Below are 20,954 nucleotides of genomic sequence, written 5' to 3'. Positions count from 1 at the left end.
CGACTCCATGGACTGTAGCTCCTCTGTCCGTGGGGTTCCCAGGGATACCGGTGCTATTTACTCCTTGACAATAAGAACGCCTTCCCAGGCGCCAAGGCCATACTAATTCTGCTGACCTGTTTTTATTTGAAATCTTGAAGGAAGGTACTCCTGACATGTTTGGTGGACTTTCTTCTGACAAGATACAAGCTGTGCTGAAAACCTTGCTTCTCCCAAGCACTTCCTCAGAGCCATCTAGTCTCCTAGGCTGCAATCCTCACTTTGGCTCAAAAAACAACAACCAAAAAAAAACCTCTTTTCTAGTCTCATTATAGATTGGCTATTGATTATTTCCATAAACACAGGTTAAGCAAAGTGACACCTTGAGTAAAAACCAGAGGGGATGGTGGTGAAAATGGGAGTTCTGGGCTACGGAGATTCCATCACAACAGTAAAGGGGGCACAGCATATAGTGGAGTAAAAATCGGACTAAGAGAGTGAGAAGCTTGGGTTACGATGTATAAAGCTAAGTGCTGAAGTCACGGCTATGTCAGGCAAGAAACCTTCTCTCTCTCTGGATGTCAGTCTTTCTTCATCCATTAATCGGGGGAAGGGAGAACTAATCTAATGACTTCTTGGGCGGGGGAAGTGGGGAGCAATTCAAGTTTTAATTACTTAGACTATAAACACTTTATAAGCCATCTATAGATAATACAGAAAATTTAAACAAGGTGAATACGTTACACAATTCACTACAGTCTATTGTTTTTTATTTTAGTTATTTATTTTTGGCTGCAGTGAGTCTTTGTTGCTTTGCAGAGGCTTTTTCTGGTTATGGTGAGCCGGGGCTACTCTTGGCTGTGATGTGCGGGATTCTCACTGCCGTGGCTTGACCCAAAGCACGTGCAATCTTCCCAGACCAGGGATTGAACCGATATCTTTGGGACTGGCAGGTGGATTCCTATCCACTGTGCCACCAGTGAAGTCCAATTACACTATATTATTGATACTTTGGCTTCCATCTCAACATCTCCTTCAATATATGGCAAATTACCCCAATGGCTCAGCAGGTAAAGAATCTGCCTGCAACACAGGAGACACAGGAGACTCGGGTTGGATCCCGGGGTCATTTATCCTTGAGTCTACTTCTATTTTCTAAATAAGTTCATTTGCATCATTCTTTTAGATTTCACATATAAGTGATGTCATATGATGTTTGTCTTTGTCTGACCTACTTCCTTTAGTATGATTATTTCTAGGTCCATCCATGATGTTACAAATGGCATTATTTCATTATTTTTGTGGCTGAATAATATTCCATTGTGTATATACACACCACATCTTCTTAGGGTGGCCCCATGTCTTGGCTACTGTAAACAGTACTGCTATGAGCAGTGGGATGCAAGTATCCTCTTGAATCATACTTTCCTCTCGATAAAGGCCCAGGTAAATGACTTCTAAGCTTTATGACTCAGAGTGTGGTCCAATAGCCAGTACGAATGGCATCATTCAAAATCTTATTAAAAAATGCAGAATCTTGGGCTTCCCCGGTGGCTCAGTGATAAAAAATCTGCCTGCCAATGCAGGAGACACAGGTTTGATCTCTGGTCGGGGGAGATTCCACGTGCTGCAGAGCAACCAAGTCCATGAACCATAACTATTGAGCCTGTGCTCTAGAACCCAGGAGCCATAACTAGTGAAGGCTGCATGCCCTTAGAGCCCATGCTCTATCACAAGAGAAGCCACCACAATGAGAAGCCCCTGGACTCAACTTGAGAGTAGTCCCTGCTTGCAGCAACTAGAGAAGAGCTCGAGCAGTAACGAAGACCCAGCACAGCCAAAAATAGATAAACAAATAATTTTTTTTAAATGCAGACTCTCAGGCCCCACTAGAAGAATCAGATCTGTATTTGATCAAGATAATCAGGAGATCAATTAGCACCTTAACGTGCCTGCCACTTTTACAAAGCAATTGCTTGAGACTCACCTCAACTCTGTCACTTAGCGGAGAAAAAAAAGGTTCGGCCAGGAGGACCAACCCCACGCCCAAGGAGCAGTGGCTGCGAGGGCGCAGGAGGGCCTAGAGGAGCTATCCCACGTTGAAGGTCAGGAAGGGCAGCGGTGAGGAGATACCCCTCGTCCAAGGTAAGGAGCAGTGGCTGCGCTTTGCTGGAGCAGCCATGAAGAGATACCCCACGTCCAAGGTAAGAGAAACCCAAGTAAGACGGTAGGTGTTGCAAGAGGGCATCAGAGGGCAGACACACTGAAACCATACTCACAGAAAACTAGTCAATCTAATCACACTAGGACCACAGCCTTGTCTAACTCAATGAAACTAAGCCATGCCCGGGGGGCAACCCAAGATGGGCAGGTCATGGTGGAGAGATTTGACAGAATGTGGTCCGCTGGAGAAGGGAATGGCAAACCACTTCAGTATTCTTGCCTTGAGAACCCCATGAACAGTATGAAAAGGCAAAATGATAGGATACTGAAAGAGAAACTCCCCAGGTCAGTAGGTGCCCAATATGCTACTGGAGATCAGTGGAGAAATAACTCCAGAAAGAATGAAGGGAGGGAGCCAAAGCAAAAAGAATACCCAGCTGTGGATGTGACTGGTGATAGAAGCAAGGTCTGATGCTGTAAAGAGCAATTTGCATAGGAACCTGGAATGTCAGGTCCATGAATCAAGGCAAATTGGAAGTGGTCAAACAAGAGATGGCAAGAGTGAATGTTGACATTCTAGGAATCAGCGAACTGAAATGGACTGCAATGGGTGACTTTAACTCAGATGACCATTATATCTACTACTGTGGGCAGGAATCCCTCAGAAGAAATGGAGTGGCCATCATGGTCAACAAAAGAGTCCGAAATGCAGTACTTGGATGCAATCTCAAAAACGACAGAATGATCTCTGTTCGTTTCCAAGGCAAACCATTCAATATCACAGTAATCCAAGTCTATGCCCCAACCAGAAACGCTGAAGAAGCTGAAGTTGAACAGTTCTATGAAGACCTACAAGACATTTTAGAATTAACACCCAAAAAAGATGTCCTTTTCATTATAGGGGACGGGAATGCAAAAGTAGGAAATCAAGAAGCACCTGGAGTAACAGGCAAATTTGGCCTTGGAATACGGAATGAAGCAGGGCAAAGACTAATAGAGTTTTGCCAAGAAAATGCACTGTTCATAACAAACACCCTCTTCCAACAACACAAGAGAAGACTCTATACATGGACATCATCAGATGGTCAACACCAAAATCAGATTGATTATATTCTTTGCAGCCAAAGATGGAGAAGCTCTATACAGTCAGCAAAAACAAGACCAGGAGCTGACTGTGGCTCAGACCATGAACTCCTTATGCCAAATTCAGACTTAAATTGAAGAAAGTAGGGAAAACCACTAGACCATTCAGGTATGACCTAAATCAAATCCCTTATGATTATACAGTGGAAGTGAGAAATAGATTTAAGGGCCTAGATCTAATAGATAGAGTGCCTGATGAACTATGGAATGAAGTTCGTGACATTGTACAGGAGACAGAGATCAAGACCATCCCCATGGAAAAGAAATGCAAAAAAAGCAAAATGGCTGTCTGGGGAGGCCTTACAAATAGCTGTGAAAAGAAGAGAGGCAAAAAGCAAAAGAGAAAAGGAAAGATATAAGCATCTGAATGCAGAGTTCCAAGAATAGCAAGAAGAGATAAGAAAGCCTTCCTCAGCAATCAATGCAAAGAAATAGAGGAAAACAACAGAATGGGAAAGACTAGAGATCTCTTCAAGAAAATTAGAGATACCAAGGGAACATTTCATGCAAAGGTGGGCTCGATAAACGACAAAAATGGTATGGACCTAACAGAAGCAGAAGATATTAAGAAGAGATGGCAAGAATACACAGAAGAACTGTACAAAAAAGATCTTCACGACCCAGATAATCACGATGGTGTGATCACTGACCTAGAGCCAGACATCCTGGAATGTGAAGTCAAGTGGGCCTTAGAAAGCAGCACTACGAACAAAGCTAGTGGAGGTGATGGAATTCCAGTGGAGCTATTTCAAATCCTGAAAGATGATGCTGTGAAAGTGCTGCACTCAATATGCCAGCAAATTTGGAAAACTCAGCAGTGGCCACAGGACTGGAAAAGGTCAGTTTTCATTCCAATCCCAAAGAAAGGCAACGCCAAAGAATGCTCAAACTACCGCACAATTGCACTCATCTCACACGCTAGTAAAGTAATGCTCAAAATTCTCCAAGCCAGGCCTCAGCAATATGTGAACCGTGAACTTCCAGATGTTCAAGCTGGTTTTAGAAAAGGCGGAGGAACCAGAGATCAAATTGCCAATATCCGCTGGATCATGGAAAAAGCAAGAGAGTTCCAGAAAAACATCTATTTCTGCTTTATTGACTATGCCAAAGCCTTTGACTGTGTGGATCACAATAAACTGTGGAAAATTCTGAAAGAGATGGGAATACCAGACCACCTGATCTGCCTCTTGAGAAATTTGTATGCAGGTCAGGAAGCAACAGTTAGAACTGGACATGGAACAACAGACTGGTTCCAAATAGGAAAAGGAGTATGTCAAGGCTGTATATTGTCACCCTGCTTATTTAACTTCTATGCAGAGTACATCATGAGAAACGCTGGACTGGAAGAAGCACAAGCTGGAATCAAGATTGCTGGGAGAAATATCAATAACCTCAGATATGCAGATGACACCACCCTTATGGCAGAAAGTGAAGAGGAACTAAAAAGCCTCTGGATGAAAGTCAAAGAGGAGAGTGAAAAAGTTGGCTTAAAGCTCAACATTCAGAAAACGAAGATCATGGCATCCAGTCCCATCACTTCATGGCAAATAGATGGGGAAACAGTGGAAACAGTGTCAGACTTTATTTTTGGGGGCTCAAAAATCACTGCAGATGGTGACTGCAGCCATGAAATTAAAAGACGCTTACTCCTTGGAAGGAAAGTTATGACCAACCTAGATAGCATATTCAAAAGCAGAGACATTACTTTGCCAACAAAGGTCCGTCTGGTCAAGGCTATGGTTTTTCCTGTGGTCATGTATGCATGTGAGAGTTGGACTGTGAAGAAGGCTGAGCGCTGAAGAATTGATGCTTTTGAACTGTGGTGTTGGAGAAGACTCTTGAGAGTCCCTCGGACTGCAAGGAGATCCAACCAGTCCATTCTGAAGGAGATCAGCCCTGGGATTTCTTTGGAAGGAATGATGCTAAAGCTGAAACTCCAGTACTTTGGCCACCTCATGCGAAGAGTTGACTCATTGGCAAAGACTCTGATGCTGGGAGGGATTGGGGGCAGGAGGAGAAGGGGACGACAGAGGATGAGATGGCTGGATGGCATCACTGACTCGATGGACGTGAGTCTGAGTGAACTCCGGGAGTTGGCGATGGACAGGGAGGCCTGGCGTGCTGCGATTCATGGGGTCGCAAAGAGTCGGACACGACTGAGCGACTGAACTGAATCATTTCACTTGTGCGCTTTTTCTAATCCTAATCAGAGCTCTCAGATTTGCCCACATCCCAGAATAGAGTGGAGCCTTTGTAATGGCTCAGACAGTAAGAATCCGCCTGGAGTGCAAGAGACGCGGCTTCGATCCTTGGGTCTGGAGGATCCCCTGGAGGAGGGCAGGGCAACCCACTCCAGTCTTCTTGCCTGGAGAATCCCGGGGACAGAGGAGCCTGGTGGGCTACAGTCCAGGGGATTGCAGAGTTACACGACTGAGCGACTAGCAGAATAGAGTGGTTGGAAACACAGGTGGGGCCGTGCTGCCACCTTGTGGGCAACATGCAGTAAATACACTTGATTTTGACCGTTCTCAGCAATCAAGGCGACCCACTCCAGTATTCTTGCCTGGAGAATCCCGGGGACAGAGGAGCCTCGTGGGCTGCCATCTATGGGGCTGCACAGAGTCGGACACGACTGAAGCGACTTAGCAGCAGCAGCAGCTATAAAGGAGGCAGGAGGGTTGGCGGAGCGGGTGAAGTCCAAGTCTCAGCATAGGTAAGAGAATTACAACCATCCAAACTGACTGGAAGCGAGAGTCACAGAGACCTGGGCTGACCTCACAGAGTAATGTCACTTTTCAAAGGGCAGATTTTACAATACCTAATAAAATGTGGTATTAGTGGAATCCTGGGTTCCAAGCCAAGCTCTACCCTTGGAATCTTTAAGAAACAACAAATCACTGTGACAGTTATTTTCAGACACCCAGCTCCTGCCTGAACTCTGCCAGTAAACAGAGAGTTTTCCAAAGAAACTTACTTTCGTCTGACAGTTCTTTTTCATCCTGAGCCAAAATGTGTCTGGTGCAGACTTGCCAAGCCTCCTGTTACTCTCTGTAGGCATGGAAACAAGTCTCAAACCTTTTCACACAACAGACCTTCAAATACTTGTGAATAACCACCACGCACCCTCTACGTCTTCCCTGAGCCATTTCCAAAATGATGTATTCTGAAGCTCCCCGACACTTTCCGGTCACTTTCTGATGGGCAAGTGAAGTATGTCAACCAGAGCAGAGACTCCGATCCTGGGAGCGTTCCAAGCACAGCTGCAGAGCCATAGGATGAGCCACGACCTCATGCTGAGCACTTCCCCTGTATTTAGAAGCCAAATTCCACCTCAGTTCACGCGAGGAGATTGGAGTCTCGACTTATGCTTCTGCCCCAGTCATTCCATATCTGTGGATATACTTTTTGTTGTTTTACTTATGGTCTGTGCTGGGTCTTCACTATCGCATGGGCTTTTCTCTGGTTGTGGCAATCGGGGGCTACTCTCTAGTTGCGGGGCACAGACTTCTCATTGCCGTGGCTTCTCTTGCTTCAGAGCACGGGCCCTAGGGTGCTCCGGCTTCAGTAATTGCAGTGTGTGGGCTCAGTAGTTGTTGATCCTGGGTTGTAGAGTGCAGGCTCAGGAGTTGTGGTTTACAGGCTTAGTTGTTCCACGGCATGTGGAATCTTCCAGGGCCAGGGATAGAACCCCATGTCTCCAGCACTGGCAGGCAGATTCTTTTTTTTTTTTTTTTTTTCATTGGAAGATAATTACTTTTCAATATTGTGATGGTTTCTGCCATACATCACCATGAATCAGCCACAGGCAAACACATGTTCCCCTCCCTCTAAGACCTCCCTCCCTCCTCCACATCTCTAGGTTATCATTACCACTGAGCCTCCAGGGAAACCCTGTTGTTTTATTTTCAAGAAATATTTAGTGGAAAGAGAAAGACAAATATCATATATTAACGCATATATGTGGAATCTAGAAAGACAGTACCGACAATCCTACGTGCAAGGCAGCAAAGGAGACACAGATGTAAAGAACAGAACTTTGGACTCAGTGGGAGAAGGAGAGGGTGGGATGATTTGAGAGAATAGCTTTGAAACATACACATTACCATATGTAAAATAGATAACCAACCTGAGTTTGATGTATGGAGCAGGGCACCCAAAGCTGGTGCTCTGTGACAACCTGGAGGGTAGGGAGGGAGGTGGGAGGGGCTTTCAGAATGGGGGTGGGGGGACATATATGTACCTATGGCCGATTCATACTGATGTATGGCAAAAACCATCACAATATTGTAATTATCCTCCAATTAAAATTAAAAAAAATTTTTTTTAAAGAAATATCTATTAGAGCCTGAGTTGCGCTAGAGACACAAGGATGAATCAGACCTGGTCCCTGCCCTTACTGAGGGAGAGAATCCAACCCAGCATCAGAGCACTGCAGTCTCGTGAGAAACATGTTGATAAGAGGTAAACACGGGCGTCTGGGCACAACTCATCAGCCCCCCAAGAAAACCATCCACTCCGGGTTTTCTAGGCTCTCATTTTCCTCATACCAAGTTCAAAGCGAAAAAGAGAGAGAATGCAAGTGTCCCAGATTTTTGCAGTCATGGTTCAACCAGACATTTACCTCTGGATAATCCAGGGTATTGGTGGGCCCCCCCACCCACCACACTGGCGCACACAACAGCCAGGCAGCTGCCCACTAAGGCAATTCCAGCAAGTCAGGAAACTGGAGTTCTTCTCTGGCTTGGAGGCAAACTGTGACCTTGAACAAATTACGGAGCAGTTGGACTAACCCTCCACAGGTCTATGTGTGGGGTGAGAGCTCTTCAGCGAAACGTCACACCTTCTGCTTCTCAGAAGCCACCACCCAAATACATTAGGGACTCCGATGCTCCCTGACTATGCGTGCTAAGTCACTTCAGTCCTGTCCAACTCTTTGCAACCCTGTGGACCGTAGCCCACCAGGCTCCTCTGTCCATAGGATTCTCCAGGCAAGAATACTGGAGAGGGTTGCCATGCCCTCCTCCTACGTCTCTTGAGTCACTGACTGTGCGTGTGAATAAATGACTCTTCTTAGAGCAACAGGAAGCATGGGTATGATACAATCAACAAGCATTTTTGAATGTCTAAGTGCACTGTACATGGTCAGAGAAGCCTGGCGGGCTACAGGCTATGGGGTCGCAAAGAGTCAGACACGGCTGAGCACACATGCGCGCACACACACACACACACACACACACTGAGTATACTGAAGAGTGCGTAAATGAAATAACAGTAGAAAATGGTTATTTCTCCCACTTTCCCCTCACCTCCTTCCTGGAAGGAGACCTTTGCAAGACACAAACGCTGTGCTTAACATAACTGAAGTTCTCAGGGTGAGCTCTAAGCGTGCATGCTCAGTCGTGTCTGACTCTTTATGACCCGATGGACTGCAGCTCCCCAGGCTCCTCTGACCGTGGGATTTTTCAGGCGAGAATACTGGAGAGGGTTGCCATTGCCTACTCCAGGGGATCTTCCTGACCCAAAGAGCGAACCTATGTCTCTTGCATTTCCTGCATTGGCAGGTGGATTCTTTACCACTAGCGCCACCTGGGAAGCCCTAAGTGGTTGTCTATATTAACAAGAGAAAAGTCTGTCTCAGGAGTGTCTTACATCAATGCAGTTGAGAGACCCAAAGCCCTCTCCCATGGGAAACAGGACCCGACATCCCTTTTCAAGTCCATAGAGGGGAAAATTAGATGGAGTGAACCGCTAGGGAGCCAGGACTTGGGGAGATCATGTGGGTGAACAGACTGAGGGGGCCTGGAGGAAGCTGCGGGGAGGAGCCCCCTGATTAGCAGCCTTGGGGCAGGCTGGAAGAGCACTTGATGGGGAAGTAAAATACCACCTCAGGCTCCATGTGTGTGCGTGACCTTCTATCAGAAAAATGTTTTACCGATAATGGACTGCACTGTCACGTGCTTTCTAACATACCAGGTCTAGATAAAGGCTTACAAAAATATCAGTCAATTCAACAAATATTTGCAGAGCACCCACAAAGTGCCAGGCCCTACATAAGTTTAGGAACTTACAAGTGAACAATTAACAGCCCTGCCTCAAAAATCCCCACCCAGTCAGCTCTGTGCTCCTTCTCAGCCCTGCCCTCCTCCCTGCCTTCCATCAACAGAAACCCTACCCCACCCTCCAGACCCAGCCCAAGTTCCACTGAACCCCAAGTTTTTTGAGCTATTCACTGTCCACAGTGAACTGCTGCCACTTCTGAAAATTTGATTGCATAATATCCCTAGGTCTTATGAAGTGTGTGTCAGCTCCCTGGTTAAACTTGAGCGTCCTGAGGACTGAGACCATGGTTAGAAATTTCCAGGGAGTAGTGGCTCAGTGGATAAGAATCCACCTGCCAAAACAAGGGACATGGGATCGATCCCTGGTCTGGGAAGACTCCACATGCTACAGAGTAACTAAGCCAGGGTGCCACAACTCATGAGCCCATATGTCTAGAGCCCTTGCTCCACAACAAGAGAAGCCACCACAATGAGAAACACCACAATGAAGAGTAGCCCCCACTCACGGCAACTAGAGAAAGCCTGTGCAAAGCAACAACTCAGGGCAACCATAAGTAAATGAATAAAAAAAATTTTTTTAATAATAATTTTCCAGGGAGGAGCCACATTAGTACTTTACACATTAGACCAAGCAGATGGAAACTTCAACTCAAGGACAATCTTCACTGTCCAGTGAAGTGCCAGGCAGCTGCAGATGCTCATCAACTTTGTAGCAAAGTCTACAATCAAGGCTCCACCAGGTCCACAGGTGAAAATAATCTGAAATTGATAGGGTAGGAATGAGCAAACAAAAGCCATGCCTGGCCTCTTCCCTCCTCTTGACTAGAACAAAGTCACACCACCTTCTCTCACACATGCCTGGAGGAACAGGGAGGACTTCCTTTTTAACCTTCCCCTCAGCCCTACAAGGGCTTCTTCAATGGCTCAGCAAGTAAAGAATCCACTTGCAATACAAGAGATACAGGAGACTCAGGTTCAATCGCTGGGTCAGGAAGATCCCCTGGAGGAGGAAATGGCAACCTGCTCCAGTATTCTTGCCTGGAAAACCCCATGGACAGAGGAGCCTGGTGGACTACAGTCCAAAGTGTCTCAAAGAGTCAGACATGACTAAGCACTTATTTTCTTTCTTTTAGCCCCACAAACATCTCTCATCCCTTAAGACCAGCCTCTCTTCTATTTTTGAGCCCGGTTCCCGAAGTCTCTGGAATGAGTCACATCAGTAAGTGCTACCTTTCTGGACCCTTGATGTTTGCTCCAAGAAGTATCACCTCTCTCTTTCATCTTGGACTGATTTCAAACAAGATCCATACCAGGAGCCCCAACAGCCTGGGCAGACACTGTCCCTACTGTGTATTTTGCTTCTCAAATCCTCTTGGACCCGAAGCCTTGAGGGTCTTCCGCCAACCCACGTCCCTCTTCCCTAGGCAGGAGCCATGAGGCCATATACCACAAAATTCCAATACTTTGGCCACCTGATGCAAAGAGCTGACTCAATGGAAAAGACCCTGATGTTGGGAAAGATTGAAGGCAGGAGGAGAAGGGGACGATAGGGGATGAGCTGGTTGGATGGCATCACCGACTTGATGGACATGAGTTTGAGCAAGCTCCAGGATTTAGTGATGGACTGGGAAGCCTGGCATGCTGCAGGCCATGGGATCGCAGAGAGTTGGATACGACGAAGCAACTGAACAATGAGGCCACGGCCACCAGCCTGACCAACAACAAGGAGGCCTGCTTTGACCCAGTGCCCCAGGGCAGGGTTTCGGCAAGGGAGAAGAGCCTCTCCTCCATCCTCTCTGCCTCCCTCCTTACATGGCCACAGACCTGGAGGACGCTGTCCACAGTGGGGGGCACATCTGATACTGTGCCGAGGCTGGGAGCAGGGAGGACAGAGGGGAGACAGGCCGTGTCACCCTCTTTGCCAACCCTTAGCCCTCACTTTTCCTGCCAGATACTGAGCTAGAAAACGTCACTCAAACGTATAAGGAAATTCAAACAAGCCAAAAGAAGAAATCATAGCACATTGCAGGGTGGGGAGGCAGGAGGGAGGGAGGGGACGAGTACAGCGGCCAGGTTACCAGTCACCCTCTCATGTTCCTATAAAGGCTTCATTTGTTTGGCTAGTTTTGCCTCCCAGATTCCCATAAAACACATGGTCCAACCTGTTACCTAACAAGGCCAGCGCCACTCAGCCCTTCCCGCCCTCTAATGAGAATGCTGGCCTGGGAGTAAAGTGCAGATCCACCCCCCCACCCGAGCCACATACCACGCACGGCCCGAGCCGCCAGGAGCAGTGGGGACCCTCTCACCGGGAGCTGCTGAAGAGTCAACGCGCAGCAGCATCGACAGGTGAAATGAAGGTTCTAATCTCTTCCCTCCTTCTGTTGCTGCCACTAATGCTGATGTCCGTGGTCTCCAGCAGCTCACACACAGGTAAAAAAAGTCCACTTTCTATGTAAGATAGAAAGAGGGGGGAAACGTGGCGAAACAGGAAAGAGCATGACCGCACACGCGGTAAAATGTAGCCCCTGCAGGCTACGGGGGTTAGCGGTGAGTTAGCCTGTCTGGGTGCCTGTTTCTTTATTTACAAAAATGAATGAACTGAACGTAAATCCTAAGCGTGTCGTGAAGTTAAAGGAGCCCGTGTGTATGGAGTGTCTGCAAGGGTAGCTGGCGGGAGAGGACCTTACCTCTCCCCCAGTCCCTGTTTGGGGGTGTTGACTGTCCTGGGGGCCGGGCCTGGAGGCCATGCAGAGAGGGTGTTGAAGGCAAGTGTGCGTCCAGTCAGTCAGTCATCCTCGATTATATTCTTCCTAGTACCCTAGACGTGCCCCAACAATTCTTAATGCTATTTCATGGTAAGGTGATAAACCGGAAAATCACATCACCAGGTAGTACCCGTGTTTGAAGCTGTGATCACACTGAGCTGTTTGGGGCAATCCGAGTGCCGGCTGGAAAAGAATTTCCAGACACAGAGCACTGCAGAAGGGAGTGAGCTTATTAAGAACAAAGAGCAGAGATAACGTGGGCCCTGCAAGCACAGCGGGCCGACAACTCCTGACAGGCCAGGGAGAGTCGATAGTGTTCGTGGGTTAATAGCCAATTTTTATAGCCTCAAGACAAAGACAATTCCTGCTGGAAGGCTGGCATTAGGGGACTGGTTGGGGCTTTATAGGGTGTTTACTGGAGTGGGCATCTTTGACTAATTTGGAGTCAGGAAACCTGTTAGTGATGATCATGGGCTTTTGGCAATGGTTACATGCGTGTGTGCATGTCACTTCAGCTACGTCCGACTCTTTGTGACCTATGGACTGTAGCCCGCCAGGTTCCTCTGTCCATGGGACTCTCCAGGCAACAGTTACAAAGGGGCTCAGTCAGCTTTGGAGGCGACTTTGGTTCTCAGCTCTGCTTCTGTGTTCTTGGTACAAGGCCTCACGCCTGTGGCCTGGCGGGGGGCAAGACTGCACACAGGCCCTGTTTAAACAGCTCACCTTTAGGAAGCAGATCCTGGGTTAGGAGTTCCGAATCCACCCCACTGTTCCCTACAGCCGGAGTGGCCCAGCCCTTAGCAGAACAACTGTGCAGAAGAGGCCCCCTCCCCACCTATGTTCCCACTCTAAGTTACCATCTCCCCAAGTGCTACTTTGAGGTGAAGTAGCTTTGTTACACACTCAGCATCGAGTGGGCCCTAAAATCAGGAGTCTACCCTCCTGCACCCATTTCCAGCATCTTCTCCCTTATAGAGTTCTGTGGAAGCCGCTGGGCCCCATGGCCTGGCGGGGGAGGCCCTAGACCTGCATTCTGGGAGGGAAGTCTTTTCCACCACTGTGACGGGCTCCCAGGCTGGAGTCCTCAGCCTGGACTCCAAGCTCCAGTCACAGCCGCCTTTCCCGGCCATCCCCCCACACCCTGCACTAACAAGGGCCCGTGTTCCTCTCAGCCGGAATTTCGGAACCTCGGCTGCTCCCCAGCTGCTCTTGTGTCTTCCCACCAGCTTGGTTCTGGTCCCACCGCTGCCCTGATGTGACCCAGAGGCAGACATGAGCCCCCTCCCTCCCATGCACAAGCTCGGCCCCTACTGGACTCTCTCTGCACGGTCCACATTCCACCTTGAGTTGAGTGTCGGTGCGTCTCCTACCCCAACCACTGCCCTTCTGCGCTGTAACCTCGATACTGGCACACCCTGGTGTCTTGTTTCCATGTCCCTCCTGTGACCCAGCAAGGTGCTAGGTAAACATATCTAAGTGGAAGAATAAATCCTCAGGTTTCTAAGTTCAAAATGTTCCCCTTAGGAGACTGGACACCTTGGTTTCATAGCAGCTCTGTTGACATTAGCGATTAATAATTCTTCTTGCAAGGGGGGCAGGGTGCACTGCTGTGTTCTTTCTAACCTGTTTAGCAACACCAAGTGGCCTCTACCCTCTAGAAGCCAACAGCAGCCTCTTCCCGCCCCCACCCCGTTAATACAGCCAAAAATTTCTCTAGACATGGCCAAACATCCAATGAGTGGAAGGGGACCCACTCCCCAGGGGAGTCACTGCTTTACCAATAATTCTCAAACATGGTGACACATTTAGACTCACCCAGACCTTTAGACTCAGACTTGAATTCAGGGGATCGACCGTGATCCAAATCTTGGCTCCTGGCGGGGTGTGTGTGTGCGCGCACGCTCAGCCATGTCCGACTCTTTGTGACCCCATGGACTACAGCCCATCAGGCTCCTCTGTCCATGGCATTCTCCAGGCAAGAATACTGGAGTGGGTTGCCATTTCCTTCTCCAGGGGATCTTCCCCACTCAGGGATCAAACCCACGTCTCCTGCTTGGCTGGTGGATTCTTTGACCACTGCACCACCTGGGAAGCCTCTTGGAAGCCTGGACAAGATGCTTAGCTTTTTTAAGCTTCATTTTGAAATGAGTAAAATACCACTTAGCGTGTACAACTGTTGCGAAGAGTAAATGATGGATAATGTGAACCTAGTATGTGTTCAATAAATTGAGTGAGTAAAATTTCATTCTCAAGTAGCTACAAAGGCACAAGGGCAATGAGATGGGAAAAGCACCAGGGGTGCAATTACAGGCTCAATTCCCATTTCCCAGGCAAGGGTAGCTGCAATGTCGGACTAAGTCTGGTGAGCAGAAATAACACTACACAATCCTCTTGCCCAGAAATCTCCAAACAAAACCTGATCTTGCTTTATCTCTTACAATAACCACATACCTGCTTAATATGCTTTTCATGGAAAAATAAATAACTGAGAAGCAATGACAATGTTAGGAAATAAATGACAATAACAGAGTAATTCCTTATAAGACTGCCTACTAATTAGAAAATTACTTACGATAAATAGCTCCCATGACATTAGGTCATGTAGGTTCGAAGAGAGAATAATAGGCTAAGAGCCTTGGACCTAGGTTTTAGCTCCCGATGAGTCACCATTAATTCTGTGAACTTGGGCATTGCATTAGCTCTCTCTGGGCCTCAGTGTTCTCACCTCAAAATAAAAGAGATGGTGATTCACTTAATTAGTGCAATGCTATAACAACAGCTTGGTAATGATATCAAGAAACACAAAACGGAAATCAGAGAGCATCAGGTGACAAGGCAGACTTGAGTAGAAACAAAAGGAGAAAGGGATTTGTTCCAGAGGGACAAAGGTAAATACCATCCTCTTATATTAATAGTTGAACTGGGACTATGGATTCAAATACAAGCAAACACAGAGGTCAGGTGAAGTTCCTGGCTGGTTTATGGAATAATCTACTCTTTGCTCTTATTTCTTGAGTCAGGAGGATTATAATGCGTGCAGGGCAGGGACCTTAATGGGGAGGTTGTCAGGTCTTATCAACACCCCGACCTTTTGTCCTCTCTTCTATCCAGAAGCTGTTCTTTCTCTGCCTACCTCCAGCTAAGCTTTTCTCTAGGCCAGATTTACACTTCAATTCCTTATACATTGAAAATACTCCTCTCTTGAAATACCCTAGATCCCTGAGTAAAAAGGAAGAGCAATGGAGCTGCGCTGACCCAGAGGCACAGTGATCAGGGATCGAGTCTCTTGGCGCCTTCCCTTTCCAGTGCCTGGAAGTGACCAGTTTCCTTCCTACAGGGGTCGCCAGAGGCCAGAGGGACCAACGCCAGGCTTCTAGGAGGTGGCTCCAAGAAGGAGGCCAAGAATGTGAATGCCAAGGTCAGCAACACAAATATCGACAACAGTGTGCCGTGGAGATCCCCACTTGCTCTCCTGAATCCCTCTGAGAGCAGAGCAGATGTTACCTGAGCTGTCCTCGCCCCCTGCCCTCTCCCCCAACCCACCACTCATTTCTTCCTGAGTCTCATGTAAGAGCCAGACTCCTCCAGGGTCTAGGGGAGCTGGCTGAAGGTCTGGCTGGCCCCTTCTCCCTTGCCCTTTTCCCCGACAACCCAGGGCTGCCTTCCAAGACCTTACTGGACCCCATTCTCAGCCTTATTTTACTCACAGGCAAGACAGAAATCAGAGGCGCAAAATGGCTTAGTCGAAGTAAAGCAGCCACCGAAAGGCAGACACCTCTTATTCCTCGTTTTTTTAAATTTATGTTTAATTGGAGGATCATTGCTTTACAATATTGTGTTGGTTTCCACCACACAACAACGTGTATCAGGCCTATGTATATATATGTCCCCTCCCTCTCGAACCTCCCTGCCACTCATTGCTCATTTTTTTGGTCTCCTTAATGACACTCTGATGCTTCCTCCAAACCTGCCACCAAATTCTTGCCCTTGAAAGTGAAACACGCTCAGTCGTGTCTGGCTCTTTGCGACTTCATGGACTGTGCAGTCCAGAGAATTCCCCAGGCCAGAATACTGGAGTGGATGGCCTTTCCCTTCTCCAGCGGATCTTCCCAACCCAGGAATTGAACCAAGGTCTCCTGCATTGCAGGTGGATTCTTTACCAAATGAGGTATCGGGGAAGCCCATTCTTGTCCATACAGGTCAGCAAAACAACTTAGAGACCCTGGTGGTCATATGACTGTTCTGTGTTGACCCTTTCCCACTGCAGTATGAAAAACAATTGGGAGGCAAGGGAGATGGCAAGTCAAGTCCTGGCCCTCAAACACATGAACCGTCCTAAGCAGCAACCCCCTTATTTCAGATTGGTTCCTGAGAGCCCCCAGAAGAACACTCATGACAGCGCCCAGGCTGACAAAGCCGTGTCCCTGTGATCGTTTCAAGGGCAGGATGAAGAAAACCAGTAAGTTGTCAAAGAATGACCCTCCTTAAACCAGAGTCGCTCTGTGGAATCAACTAGGGATGAGAATGAAAGTGTCACTCACTCAGTCATGTCTGACTCTTTTCGGCCCCACGGGCTGTAGCCCGCCAGGCTCCTCTGTCCTTGGGATTTTCCAGGCGAGAATCCTGGAGTGGGTTGTCATTTCCTTCTCCAGGGGTTCTTCTTGACACAGGGATCGAACCTGGGTCTCCTGCACTGCAGGTGGATTCTTTACCATCGGAGGCACCAGGGAAGCCCCAGCTAGCAATGAAGCAGGGGTTAAGAGACAAGAGAGATGAAATGAAGATCAGGATTAGCATGCATCTCAGCTCATCCCACTCAAGGTCAACGTGTGGGGAAACAGGAAGAGCAGGAAAAGCAAAACACAATTCCCCTAATACTAGAGATGGCTCGCCAAAGCCTCTGATGATAGAATGCCATTGCTTATCAAAGTGGAGGGAGATGGGGCTGCTGGGGACCTGGCCACTGACCCCTGATAACACCACCGGTATCACTGTCAAACAATGGGATTCCTCCCTAGTCTAGGTATAATTAAATGTCTTATAAAAAGTACACTGGCAAGTGTTAAACTGATGGATATTGTGGCATTATTATGATATTACATGATCAAGAATGGGATGATCCCTGGAGAAAGAAATGGCAACTCATTCCAGCATTCTTGCCTGGGAAATCCCACAGATAGAGGAGTCTGGCGGGCTATGGGGTGGCAAAGAGATGCCACTTAGGGACTAAACAACAACAACAATTACGTTTATATACAAAAGGTATGGAAAACTATGCCGCAAACTAGTAACAACAGTCTGCTCACCAGAATCAGGAGTGGAAGAGGGGGTTGGGGCATCTTTTATCTCCTTACTGTAGATATTGTTTCATTTAAATTTTTCCCCCTGGGATGAGTCTCACTTGTAACATTTTAAAAGCTCTCATTAAAAAATTTAAATTCTAAGAATGTTTTTAACTGCAGTGTCTCCCTTTCCTCTTCACCCTAGGACACCAAAGACATCACAGGAAGTCAAACAAGCCCTCCAGAGCCTGCCAGCAGTTTCTCACACGATGTCTACTAGAAAGCTTTGCTCTGCCCTTATAGGTGCTCTGAGACCCCACCCTCCCGATGAAACATTCTCAGTCAACAAAGCCGTGAGTGCACCTAGAAGCCGCTCTTCTCCCATCTCACGTTCCCCCATTCCTGTCCCCACTCCCTATATCATCCCCAAAGCATTTCCCCTGAGATTACTGCCCCCTCCAGTGCCTTCTTCACTTGTCAGTCTTTTCCTGTGGCTGCCCCTTCACACAGCCTTAAGCTTACTTACCTGAAATAAACCAAGAATTTCTGAGTGCCTAGGTGGTCCTCCCGACTGTAAACACAAGCAGGAAAATAGCAAACAAAATCAATAAATATACTTAAATGTAATAAATCAAAATAATTTTGAAATGGGGTCTTGAAATGCACATTCAATCCAGATGACCCACTTTACCCTGTTCATTCCAAACCGTTCCCAGATTATATACACACCTCTATCCAACACCACCTTCAGTCTGTCTCCGCTGCCCAAATTTTTACTTTTACTCATCCAGCAAACCTTCCTGAGGCAAGAGCTAGGTAGGGCAAAGAAAAGCAGTGAGAACAATGAATCAGACATTGTCTTACTAATGATCATGTAAGTTTAAAAAGAGCCTGGCACCATTTCCTAGCACATAATATGCCTCCCCAGTATTTGTGATTATCACCACCATCACCATCATGAGTGGTCACCAGCCTCTGTGAGTTTCCAGGCAACTACAGCAGACATACGTGTAGAGGCAGGGCCCAAGGAGAGTGCTCGGTCGCTCAGTCACGACGGACTCTTTGTGACCTTATAGACTATAACCTGCTGGGCTCCGCTGTCCATGGGATTCTCCAGGCAAGAATACAGGAATGGATTGCCACGCCCTCCTCCAGGGGATCTTCCCGACGCAGGGAATCGAACCAGCATCTCCTGTGTCTCCTGCATTGCAAGTGAATTCTTTACCACTGAGCCACCTGGGAGAGACAGTGTGGAAGATCTCAAATGCCACTGAAAAGGGCTTTCTAGCTGCAAAAATGAGAAGATATCTTTTTTTTTCTTTTTTAACATGGGGAAAAAATGATCAGAACAATACTATAAGGAAATTAAAGTGGGAACCTTTAGAAAGAATAAATAAAGAGGGGAAAGTTACAACAGGGTAGATCCCGCTTCCCTCTCTGACCCTTTCCTCACACATCAGAGGGAGAAGTAAGAAAAGGAACACTCGAGACTTCCCTAGAGGTCCAGTGGTCAAGACGCCGCATTCCTGATGCAGGGGGCCCCGAGTTTGGTACCTGGTCAGGGAACTAGATCCTACATGCTGCAACTGGGAGTGTGCATGCCGAAACTAAAGATCCTGCCGACAGGAAGATGTCAACAGGAAGATCCCATGTGCTACAACTAAGACCCGGTGCAGCCAAGTAAATATTTTTTAAAATCGAGAAAGAAAAGGAACATTCCTCCAGAGTCTAGCTTCTGTCATCTGGATGAAACAGAGGACTCAGCTGGGATGCTGCCTTCATGGGAAGAAATATTTTATCTGAGTGGGGAGTGGAATGGGGCCCCTTCAAGACATAACCCTCTGGGGGGAGGGTGATGGACACCCAGCTTCCTTCTGTCCCCACCCTTCCTCCTACAGCAAGAGACACAAGTGCTTCTCTTGGCACAGGAGCGGGGAGCCAGCGGTGCTCAGCCCACTTGCCAACCGCCTCTGAAAGGAAGACCAGGGATGCCAGGTCGAGGGAGTGGAACCCAAGGTGGCGGGAGAGCCATCATGAGTAACCCATGAGGCATCTGTGACAAAGGAGGTCTGTGGGGACCCAGAGGGATGAAGCCAGGGAGATCATTATCTCCCACGAGGGATTCCCTGGTGGCTCAGGGGTAAAGAATCCACTTGTCAATGCAGGAGACACAGGTTCAATCCCTGGTCCGGGAAGATCCCACACGCCACTAAGCAGCTAAACCCCGTGCATCACCACTACCAAGCCTGTGCTCCAGCGCCTAAGAGCCGCAACTACTGAGCCCACGTGCTGGAACTACTGAAGCCGGAGCGCCCTAGAGCGCGTGCTCCTCAGCAAGAGAAGCCACCGCAACTAGGGAGCAGCCCCTGCTTACCACAACTAGAGAAAAACCCGTGCGGCAGCGAAGACTCAGCACAGCCAAAAATAAATTTAAAAAAATATTTTTTTAAAATATATCTCCCTTGAGAAAAAAAAAGCACAGCAGAGACAGGTTCTAAGTTGGTATTTAAGCCTGTTAGAGAATCAAAGCCACACCAGACAACTATAACCCAGCTGGTGAGTGAGTGAAGTCGCTCAGTCATGCCCGACTGTTTGCGACCCCATGGACTGTAGCCTACCAGGCTTCTCCGTCCATGGGATTCTCCAGGCAAGAATACTGGAGTGGGTTACCATTTCCTTCTCCAGAGGATCTTCCCGACCCAGGGATCGAACCTGGGTCTCCTGCATTGGAGGCAGATGCTTTAACCTCTGAGCTACCAGGGAAGCATGCACCAGAAAAAACATCCAGACCAGCCAGCATCTGAGGATCAGCAGGGACCCAACAGACAGGGATCCAATGGCCCACTGCACAGCAAAGACCCTCACTCAGCAGGAGCCCCTTGCCCATCACCAAGCTGAAGCCCAGCAGGAACCTGGAGCACAACAAAAATCCACTCTGCACCAGGAATTTCGTGCCCCACAGGCCTCTGCCCCCCATCCAAACGGTGCCCTTCAGTAAACAGGAAGCTGCCTCACAGCACGGACCTGAGCCAGGAAAAGAATCTAGAACTCAACAGGACCCAGAACTGACACAGGGATCCGGAGCCCAGTCAGAACCTGGTCCTATAGAGCCTCTTGTAGCCCCACAAGAAGCCGGATCAACCACCTCTGGCCCAGCCTAGACCTCAACCCAAAAATGGACCACCAGCCCAGACTAAATCTATGTCCTGAGAAAGATGGTGAGAGTCGGACCCTGCGGGCTCAGCACACAGCTCCAGCCCAGGGAGCCAAAGGCCAGCCGGGGTCTTTACCATGGAGATTTCTAGCAAAACCAAACCAATACTTCCCTGCTGGTCCAGTGGTTAAGAATCCACCTGCGAATGCAGGAGACACAGGTTTGATCCCCGGTGTGGGAAGATCCCATCTGTCGAGGAGCAACTGAGCCTGTGCAGCACAACTACCAACTCTAGAGCCCAGAAACCACAACTACTGAAGTCCGTGTGCCATGGGGCCCATGCTCGGCAACAAGAGAAGCTGCTATGATGACAAACCCTCGCACTGCAACTCAAGAGTAACCACAG

At 48.0% G+C, this 20,954-nt stretch overlaps 1 protein-coding gene and 1 non-coding gene across 2 annotated transcripts; one reads left to right on the top strand and one right to left on the bottom strand.

Annotated features, from left to right (window-relative positions):
- The first annotated feature begins 11,404 nt into the window (after positions 1 to 11,404).
- CXCL17 (C-X-C motif chemokine ligand 17) lies at positions 11,405 to 18,042 on the top strand. Its single transcript, XM_006052397.3, has 4 exons — positions 11,405 to 11,777; positions 15,450 to 15,530; positions 16,473 to 16,571; positions 17,600 to 18,042. The coding sequence occupies exons 1-4, from the start codon at positions 11,699 to 11,701 to the stop codon at positions 17,695 to 17,697; spliced, it is 357 nt and encodes a 118-aa protein (XP_006052459.1). The 5' UTR covers positions 11,405 to 11,698; the 3' UTR covers positions 17,698 to 18,042.
- A 2,043-nt stretch (positions 18,043 to 20,085) lies between these two features.
- Positions 20,086 to 20,157, bottom strand: TRNAW-CCA. The gene has a single exon. It is a non-coding gene; the product is annotated as a tRNA-Trp (tRNA).
- Positions 20,158 to 20,954: the final 797 nt, after the last annotated feature.

The sequence above is a fragment of the Bubalus bubalis genome, chromosome 18, assembly GCF_019923935.1.
Source record: "Bubalus bubalis isolate 160015118507 breed Murrah chromosome 18, NDDB_SH_1, whole genome shotgun sequence".
NCBI lineage: Eukaryota > Metazoa > Chordata > Mammalia > Artiodactyla > Bovidae > Bubalus > Bubalus bubalis.
Note: the sequence above shows the minus strand (reverse complement) of the source record. Positions and strands in the feature narration are given on the sequence as shown.